Source organism: Echinococcus granulosus (assembly GCF_000524195.1).
Source record: "Echinococcus granulosus chromosome Unknown EG_S00046, whole genome shotgun sequence".
Taxonomy (NCBI): Eukaryota; Metazoa; Platyhelminthes; class Cestoda; order Cyclophyllidea; family Taeniidae; genus Echinococcus; species Echinococcus granulosus.
The window spans coordinates 203,803-213,194 of NW_020170426.1; the positions used below are offsets into that span (position 1 = coordinate 203,803).

At 43.1% G+C, this 9,392-nt stretch overlaps 2 protein-coding genes across 2 annotated transcripts in view; both read left to right on the plus strand. All coding sequences in view use genetic code 11, as the record gives it.

Moving 5' to 3' along the window:
- The window catches only part of EGR_05799 (RAD50-interacting protein), a gene marked incomplete at both ends in the record, with an annotated part of 9,548 nt that extends 3,400 nt beyond the window's left edge, over positions 1-6,148 (plus strand). Inside the window, 7 exons of the mRNA XM_024495048.1 lie at positions 233-533; positions 1,494-1,577; positions 2,520-2,660; positions 3,581-3,895; positions 4,047-4,322; positions 4,492-4,668; positions 5,939-6,148. Coding sequence (XP_024350511.1) covers positions 233-533; positions 1,494-1,577; positions 2,520-2,660; positions 3,581-3,895; positions 4,047-4,322; positions 4,492-4,668; positions 5,939-6,148 — 1,504 coding nt within the window. The remainder of the gene's footprint in view (positions 1-232; positions 534-1,493; positions 1,578-2,519; positions 2,661-3,580; positions 3,896-4,046; positions 4,323-4,491; positions 4,669-5,938) is intronic.
- A 1,050-nt stretch (positions 6,149-7,198) lies between these two features.
- On the plus strand, positions 7,199-9,060 carry EGR_05800 (H/ACA ribonucleoprotein complex subunit 4; the record flags this gene model as incomplete). The annotated part of the gene is made up of 8 exons (XM_024495049.1): positions 7,199-7,246; positions 7,281-7,367; positions 7,402-7,493; positions 7,527-8,299; positions 8,386-8,581; positions 8,626-8,670; positions 8,856-8,914; positions 8,978-9,060. 8 exons carry the CDS (start codon positions 7,199-7,201, stop codon positions 9,058-9,060), a joined length of 1,383 nt encoding a protein of 460 aa, XP_024350512.1.
- Positions 9,061-9,392: the final 332 nt, after the last annotated feature.

The following is a 9,392-nucleotide window of genomic DNA, read 5'->3' on the forward strand; positions in this document are numbered from 1 at the left end:
ATCGGAAATATCCCCCAATAACACTATCGTATATGAGTTCCTGAGTCGTATGCCAATTGCAGAGCTAGCTTAATTTACTTGCCTACTTCACAATATAATCATTCAGTTCATCAGAAAGAACTGAAGACAAGAAATCAAGGTGGCTGCGTGAACAACTTCATGATTCTCAACTCTTGCACTTCGAACCGTAACACCGTTCATAGGCTTCTATTCTGTATCTTCCCTTCTGCAGAGTGCCTCAATGCGTGGGCGATTTTGTGACTCTTGTCTACTCCATCTCTCGCCGCGCCGTCCATCTGCATCACAATGCTGCCAAATCGCGGGTCTTCTTTTTCAAGGTCCAACTTGACCTCATCTTCACCTTTCTCGAAGCGATGATTACTGCCCTGCCGTGGAACACCACGACTGGTACCACTTCTACTGCTCTCGAAGGGGTAGACGACGAGTCTCGCGACTGCCTAACCCGTTGGACGTCTATTCTCAACGCCTTGCAGACAGTGCTGGAGACCACGCAGGAGTGGACCAATGACCAGGTCAATTACTTGGCTCTTTTAAACATCGCCCTTGGCGCCCGCAATGATTAGTTTTTCAATTTAGCACCACAGCTGCATTGATGAATATCACCCAAAGTTGTTCACTAATATGTTTCGTGGATTTAGGGTGGTGTTCCATGTTAGCAGACCGCAACGGCAAAGATTTGCTCGAGATATAATACCTGAGTGTAGACAGTCTTCTATTTTGAACACGAATGCATAGTCTCCGACTAAGGTTATTCTATATCTACGTTATCGCTTTAAACTCAGCTAACCTGTTTATGGTAAGGTTTAATGCAACCAATATAGAACTAATGTCATATTTGTGACTCGTGGCTCGGATGAGAAAATCAGGACGTCACATTTGTGTGACATTGATGGAGAGCATGTTTACTTATCATGAATGATATTAACCTAAAATTGTAAACAGTTGCCAAACAGCTTATATCATTTCCTGATCCATTTTTTGTGTATTTCCCCCAGATTAATCCCTTAATTACTTTACCTTTCCGTAAAATTTTGACATGTTAATCCACTTAGACGCAAGCCTTTACTAAAACAGTGTAACTAGAAACATGTATTCGTCACAAAGGTTATCATTTATTCCACATCTCAATCTGTTACCACTGTTGTAGCAACCGAACCATTCCTGAGTTTGTTACGAAATTTATTATCAGCACATTGTGGATCTGGGGAACCGAAAGCGTAGGCGGCACGAGCGTGACCCCATACTACCATCGTGTAGGTCGAATCTTGGGAGACTCAAAATGTCTGCCCGATGATGGATGTAAGGGCTGTGTCTATGGTGAAACTGTGGGTAGGGTTGTTGAGAAATCCCTTCTGTAGAAAACCTGTGGGATTCACTAGTACAAGCTGTTGAATGCAGTTATTTCTGCTGTATAGAGTTCCAATTTTTCAAATGAATGCGAATATTTTATCCAGTGATTTGTTTTGTTCCAGTACTTTGTGGAGCTTTGGGAAGATCAGGAGTCCCGTCGACTTCTCACCTGTGCTTGGGATCCCTGGATGGACGAAGAGGTGGAGGTATCAGAGGTTGTTTTTATTCTCTATCGTTTTTGACGAGGACTTTTTTTACCATACATTCATTCAGTCCCGTGTGCCATTACTTATTTGTTGCAGTTGGGTTACCTTTGCTCTTAAACACGCCCTTCCGAGTTATCTACTACTTTTTTTGTATATTTCAGTGCATAAAATCTCTCATCAAGTAGGTATTCACCTATTAAGCCGCCTGGAAAATCTCTTCAAAACGATGGTTTGACATAGTTTGCTCCATTAGTCCAATTTCACATAGGTTATAACTCGAAAAATTGAATGCCTGTTTCTTTTTGACCTACTTGAACTGAATGCTTCCCAATACACTCGATCTACCCTTGAAGGAGTTACCTGTCATTAATAGTGTGCAGGCGAGCTAAGCGACTAGTAGCCCATGTGACATGATCGGAGCGTGGAGAACAAATTATGTTCAAAAAGATTCGCACTACACTACCATTACTGTGCCTGGAGTCATTCCCGGAGGCGCAGTAAACTGTCAGAATGGGGGATGGATTATTGGCATACAGAAAGGGACTGAAGGCTGGCTATACGATTGGCCAGAACGCTTTACCTCCAAAGGCGAAATCGAAACTGAGGATTCCCCACAGTTGGTTGTACATTTAGGACAGGTTCCGTGCTGCTACATTATCTGATAAATAGTCTATCTTATTTCAAACTTTGCCCTCAGTGTTGTTGGTACCTACTCGTCTACTTTGGCAATCATAGTATTTTTCGAACTGTGAGTATGTAGAGGAGTGGGAAGTCCGGCAACTTGTGGAACGTGAATATGGCTTTATGCTACCAGTGAAAAGATTAGACTGTGTAATATTAAGGGGGTCTGTGAAGTCGTGAATTCCTTAAAATCAAGTTATCTTAGCAAGCATGGATAGTCGAATGCTAATTGTTCCCCATGTTTTTTTCTATGGGAAACAGCCTGGCAATGAGGAGAGGAATGGCTGGAAAACCATCACACATCGTCTAGGAGCTGCTTTGACCGAAATAAATTCATCTGGAGTTGCCAAAACGACAGCTGTCGTGCGACGTCGAATACAGTGTCCCGGCGTCTTCTCTGAGGTGGGTCTTTATTGACCTTATACCTCTTATTCCCCAGATCGTGCCATTATTAGATGTAAAATTTCGGTCTCAGTCTTATAATCTTTTAAGAAAGTTTGCTTCCATCCTATTTTCTTTCGACTTATTGCAACTTTTACGATCTTCCCCTCTTCATGTTGATGAGACTAGGGCAATTATTGTTTTATAACACTTCAGAGTAACCTAATCCCTAATAACATCCTCTTCATCTGCAATTGATTCCTATTTGGGATCCCTGTCAGTTTAAGTATATGTCCCAGACACGAAGGTGTCAATGTCAGTAATATTTATCCATAATTTTTTCCAAAGCATCTTGTCGGTTTGTCTTTATTGAATGGTTACCCAAGTGACAGCCTACATTTGTCATCCCTTCTGTTGGCAAATCACAATATGTATAGTTTGCAAGTGTCGTTTAAGGCTTGACCATGTTCCACATCGTGCACACCACGCGTGGTGATCGCTTTTCATATGAATATCTATCTAACGGCAAAATCTATTTAAAGACTCACTTCCCACTTTATTTATTTCCATTTTATTTATACTGCTCTTCTAGAAGTCTCGATTTTTCAGATTATGAGTTCTCTATGAACGATGCCCATTCATTCAAGCTCAATCTGACTCTAGTACTGCCCGGTGTGCGGAACTCAAGATTGGAATAGTTGCCAAAGGATGACGCGGGTTTAATAGGCGCCATCCTTAAATAATACCGGAATGTTGTTGCAATCGACCCCGTTATAGTGTTTGAGTTATTCCTGACAATGTTATAAGTTTTGTGGGTTGGTGGATTGAATACTACTGGCCTAAATTGGTATGATCAGGGTTAAGACCGAATCCCGTGAGGCTAGAAAACTCGTATAGCCAAACACTGGGCTTGGGAACTAACAGCACTTTGTTCCATCCAGATTTCCGAACTCTATGGGCGTCGAATAGAGGAGAGTCTACAACGAGTGGGACAGAGCCTCTTCAAACGCCTGCGAGAACTGGCGCAGGCCTATCTCAGCGACAGTCAGCAGTGGTCGCGAGTGGACGGCTATGAGACGCTTTCGGCCACCAACACTCCACCACCGTCGGCCACCAGTCTGTCTGGCCACACAGCAGAGATGTTCGTCCGGCTCAATTGTGACCTTTCAGCCACTGCCAAGACCCTTCTACCGCATCTCTTCACCACGCTCTGGCAACCCATTCTGCGGAAAATTAATCAACTCTTTTACAATAAGGTGCGTTTCCGATTTCATTTTACTTGAAGTTGTGTTAGCCAATCAAAATTGGGAGAAAACCCGAGCTCACTTCCGGTTGTTTGAAATGTGAATAAAATGACTTTCCTAATTTCGTCGACATTCCTATGATTCGGTTACTTTTCTCCTCTAGCTGGTGCTGGAGAATCACTTCACCCCTGTAGGAGCAAGCCAACTCCACTACGACCTAAACCACTGTCTCCGTACCCTTCTAATGCCTTATTCCAACCTCCTGGTAGTTGACGACCTCCTAGCCGAATGCTTCGATGCCTGCCGTTTGCTCAGCCTCCCTCCTGGATCTATTCACTTGTTGAAGCAGTCTCTGCTCAGCACAAACACCTCCTCGGCTGTTCTTGGATCTCTCGTCGAACTAGGCATCCGCCGTCTCCCTCCGGATGCTGCAATGGCTGTCCTCTCCCGCTACATCCCTCTCACTGCTAATTGCGGTGATGATAATGCTATTTTCTGATTCTACATTAATAAATTATCTCACTCAATCCAATTGTAATCTTGTATGCTTCGTTTTTGTTTGTCTATTCAATTAATACCACAGGAAATAGTTTTTTCTGCCTATCAAGGCCGAGCCTGGATCCGGTGATTTCGATGCGAATGCACTGCGAGATCTTGCAAATGAGCACCAGAGGAGAGTTCAGCAAAAGCAGGCTGATTTGGAGACTTATGAACTTCAGGTTCTTGATTCGGTCTTGGAACTTACCTCTCAACTCAGTCTGAATCTCAATGAGAAAATTTCGAAGGTATGGAATCCTTGCACAGATTGTAAGTTTGACGTTACCCATTGCCATTTAAATTGTACTAACGAATAGGCTTATTTCAAACGCGTACTATTTTTCGCAAGGATTCGTCGTAGTTCATCATTTCGTTACGACAAAGTGTAAATAGAAAAGCGGAATGCCCAGCTGTCAATCTTTTTTGAGTTTTGCCGAAATACAAGCATTGATCAAATCCAGTTGCCACTCATCTACTCATGCCCCAAGTTTTACTCGTTTCAGTCTTCTTTCGCAACGGAACTTCTCCAGTCATCTACTAGCGTGTTAGGCGTTCATTTGTCATACTAAGTATCCAAATCAGCTTCTACTCGGTTCCGAAGCCGTAATAAGTCAATGTAGAGGAAGGTTTTGTTAGCGCACAGAATAGCTGGAAGGCTCTGGGCTTAACTGAAGGGCCATTTTGCCAAAATGAAACTGCAACCTGCGAATGCTTAGTAGCCAACGCAGATAGGTAAACAGTTAAAAAGATGTGGATTCATTGCATAGGTTCCCCCTCTTTGGTGCTGCCGGTATTCACATCGCCGCTTTGACTGTGACGAGGTTTGTGAATCCGCTACTAACCACGCGATGGTATCGAAGGCAAGACGACGAATTCGCATCATTGGAAGAAGGATACCTCCTGGAGGTAGTACATTGTTGTAGGGAGGACTGTATACGGGGCTATTTTACTTCGGAGAATGTACTAGAGGTTGGGCGATCCTCCATCGCGAACCTAGTGTGTATACATCACTTTTCACAGTAGCATTTACTTAAAGCGACAGGAGAAAACGTCGGGGACGTGATAAGCATTTCTTTGAGGTGGATTTTAATTGGTGGCTATCTGATCTCACTCCATTAGTGGTCGTTTTGAATAGCTCGGCATTTGTGATTTGGTAAAAGGTAGGTATTGTCCATATAATCCTTCTGTAGTGCGCCCTGGCAAATTCAGCCATCAACAGCGCATATCCTCTTGTAACGTTCGGATTGGATAGATATCCAGCAAAATTTCAATTTCCCTTCATTTGAATCAGGTTTGCTCACCAATACCACTAATGAAGCTCTTGAGCCCTGTCTGTAGTCATAATAAGGCCTACAAAATTGAAGATTGGTTTGTTATTAGCATCCAACCTGCAGAGGCTAAGGAGTCCTTGTGGCTGTAAGTTCGAAAAGGTATCAGTTTACTTTAGTGCTATGTATTGAGATCATTGTTATTAATAAGAATCCTATGGTATTTTAATTGTTTATGCTTTCTCTGTAGGCTTATGATAACCAATGCCGTCTGGACACTGAGGTGAAGAGACTTTGCTCCAACATCCAGACGTTTAATTGTCAAGTTGATCTGTGGAATAAGGAGATTCTTGACATCAACTCCGCCTTGAAGGAGCTTGGAGACGCTGAGACGTGGTCGCAAAAACTTTGCCGAGACGTACAGATAATCCATGATACATTACAAGCAGCCGACAAATAGATCTGTGACGTTGTTTCCCTACATTATGTTCTTGTTGTCATTATATGGGTATTTTTCAGCATTTTTTAAATGATGTACTAATGGCTGTTGAAGAAAATGCTTTCCGATATCGCTACGGTGGGTGGCTTCCGGCAATCGGTGCATCGACAACCTGAAGCATCCCTGGTTGATCGTATTCATCTCTACTAGAGGACATTGTGTTCAAGGGGGTGCTGGGACGAAGGCGCACCTTCCTCGTGAAATTACGCACGCAACTCGCTACCCCAATGTCGGGAAATGCGCACTTGATCCTCTGGGGGGACCACACGTGCTTTTAGGTACCGAGGCGGCAGTCATAAGCATCAGTGTAATGTTTACGTTGTTTGAATAGTCCTTATAGAGGGTAGGCAGGCAGTCGACTTGAACCTCATGATAGAGGGTTGCGTAGAATCCTCCGAAGTAGAGCACGGTTTGGTCTCCTGGTTTTACAAAACCTGTGCATATCCTTGGTAATTCGAACTGGCAAAAATGGCCCATTAAAACCATTTTCTTCATCCAAGTGGTATGAAGGCCAGAGAAGAGGAGGTAAAAGGGGAGTGTGCCACAATGAGATTCCTAAGTCTAATTCGGGCTAAACTAGTTTTATACCAAAAAACCTTAAAAGCGTTCGTCACTATCCGGTGACGTATTACGTTTATATTTAAATACAAAATTCTAATTTGCGCATAGATGCCTTCGACAGACCATGGATATAAACATATGATTAGCGTATCTGACTTTGAACGTCCTTTTTAGTCAGGAAAAAAACAAAGTTTTAACGTTTTAGGTCCCATTTGTTCTAGGTTGGGAAATCGGTAAGCTGGCTTTGGGTAATAAAGAGTTCACTCAGAATCTGATCTCTTTGTAATCTGTGCACTTGCACCTCCCACGCTTTGTAAACACCGTTTGTAGCAAAAATATTTATTATTTTTTTCTGGCATCACAGTATCTCGCCCATCAATTTTAATGGACCATAATTTTAATGAGCCGTGATCGTTTGCATTTTTATGAAGGTTTGAGCACGCCATAACCATGGGGAAGTCACACAAGGAGAAAAAGAAGAAGGAAAGTGTTGAAGAGGTTTGTTAGATTTAGTATAATTCATCCATACTAGTCGAAAACTCAGCAGGAGGGGTTTGTTGTTCAGTCTGAAGACACAACTCCGAAATTAGATACATCAAATTGGCCACTCCTGCTTAAGGTAACCACAGTCTTTTCGCAGCATGGAGATTTAGAATGTGCATCTAATGAATGTCCGAGATTGTCATTTTGAGCCTAGTGAACGTGGCTATTCGCCTTTGAATCGGCCACTTGATGAACACATAAAGTAAGCTCTATTAATGGTATATCATTTCGATAGACATGGTGTTATAAACTTGGATAAACCATCTAATCCATCTTCACACGAAGTTGTTGCGTGGGTGAAGCGTGCCTTGAAAGTGGAAAAGACAGGCCACAGTGGCACTCTGGATCCCAAAGTCACTGGTTGTCTCATTGTTTGTATCGACAGGTCCACTCGTTTGGTTAAATCGCAGCAGAATGCAGGCAAAGTTTATATCGCGATATTTCGCCTTCATGAATGTGTGCCGAGTATTAAGCGTGTTCAGCAAGTTTGTGAAATACTAAAAGGTGCTCTTTTTCAACGTCCACCGGCCGTCTCTGCTGTCAAGAGACAGCTACGCATTCGGACAATATTCCGCAGCGATTTGCTGGAATACGATCCATCGAAGCGTCTGGGAGTCATCCGACTTGATTGCGAAGCTGGCACCTATGTTCGGACATACTGTGTTCATATTGGTCTCATGCTTGGTTGTGGTGGCGTCATGGAGGAACTGCGCCGAATTCGTTCGGGGATCCTCACTGAAGAAGACAATATGGTTACAATGCATGACGTTCTTGACGCTAAATGGGTCCACGAAAACTACAATAGTGAAGACTATTTGCGTCGTGTTATCATGCCCTTGGAAAAGTTACTTATCGGTCACAAGCGTATCATGGTGAAGGATTCAACCGTCAGTGCCCTCTGTTACGGTGCGAAACTTATGCTCCCTGGCATTCTCCGTTATGACAATAACATTAATAAGGATGACGAGATAGTTCTCATTTCTACCAAAGGTGAAGCCATTGCTCTTGGTACGTTTTTTTGTTTCAGCCTTGTGGAAAGCATCTCGAGTCTTAGCTCGGCTTAACACTGACGAGTTGCTTCCTTTCTGCATTAGCTATTTCTAACGTGGTCACTGCCGCGATAGCGACGTGTGATCATGGTCCTGTTGCCAAACTTAAGCGCGTGATTATGGATCGGGATCTTTATCCTCGTCAATGGGGACTTGGTCCTGTTGCCGCTCGACGCAAACTAGAGCGCGCCATGCAAAACCAAAAGGGTGATAAAAATGAAGTTGAGGAGAAGGAAGATGCGTAAGTTGCTTTCACAGTCTCCTTTACAACATTCTTCCATTTAGAATAAAAAAGAAACTGAATGTTGATGAGGAGGACAGGGGTGTCTCGTAAGTTTTGCAGTAGCATGTGCTTCTTTTCCCCCTTTTTAATGTTTGGATAACGACTTTATTCTTACTGATTCGTATCGTTTTTGCAAAGAACCAGAAAGTAAAAAAATAAGCCTGAATTGGGCTTTTGCCTTGGCCATATATTTGCTTAGCTTTGCCCATTCACTTTATTAAGACCACCGAAGAAACGACCACGTCAAGCCTCGACATCATCATCGTCATCATCGGATTCGAGTGATTGAAAGTAAGTCTTAGTTGTTACGATGGTTTTTCAATACTGGATCTTACCAAAGCCATTTTCTTTTAGACAATCCGGCACGCATCTGCTTTGGTCTACTGTACATATGCCCATCCCGTCGACACGCATTTTTCCAATTAAATTTGGTATAAAAAATACAAGACCTGTCTTGCAATGTTTAATACCTACTTATGTTTTTGGTCTATGTGGTAGTTTCAAAGTGGGTGGGCTGGCACTCGGGCTCGTAGTAGATCGAACCAGAAGGTGGAATCTCCTGAGGCGCTTTCCGCACTTGGTGCTGTTTGGGTGCTGCACTCTACATTGCTGAGTGGCCATTGGGTGGCTGCCGAGTTTCCCTTTACCGAGTGGTTATTCGTGATTGTAGGCTTTCCACCTTCGAAATTGTTGGAGTTGGTCCTCTTTCGACTCTGATCTGGATTGGCGAAATCATTCTATCTGGGTGGCATCTACGGTGGCTATTCTC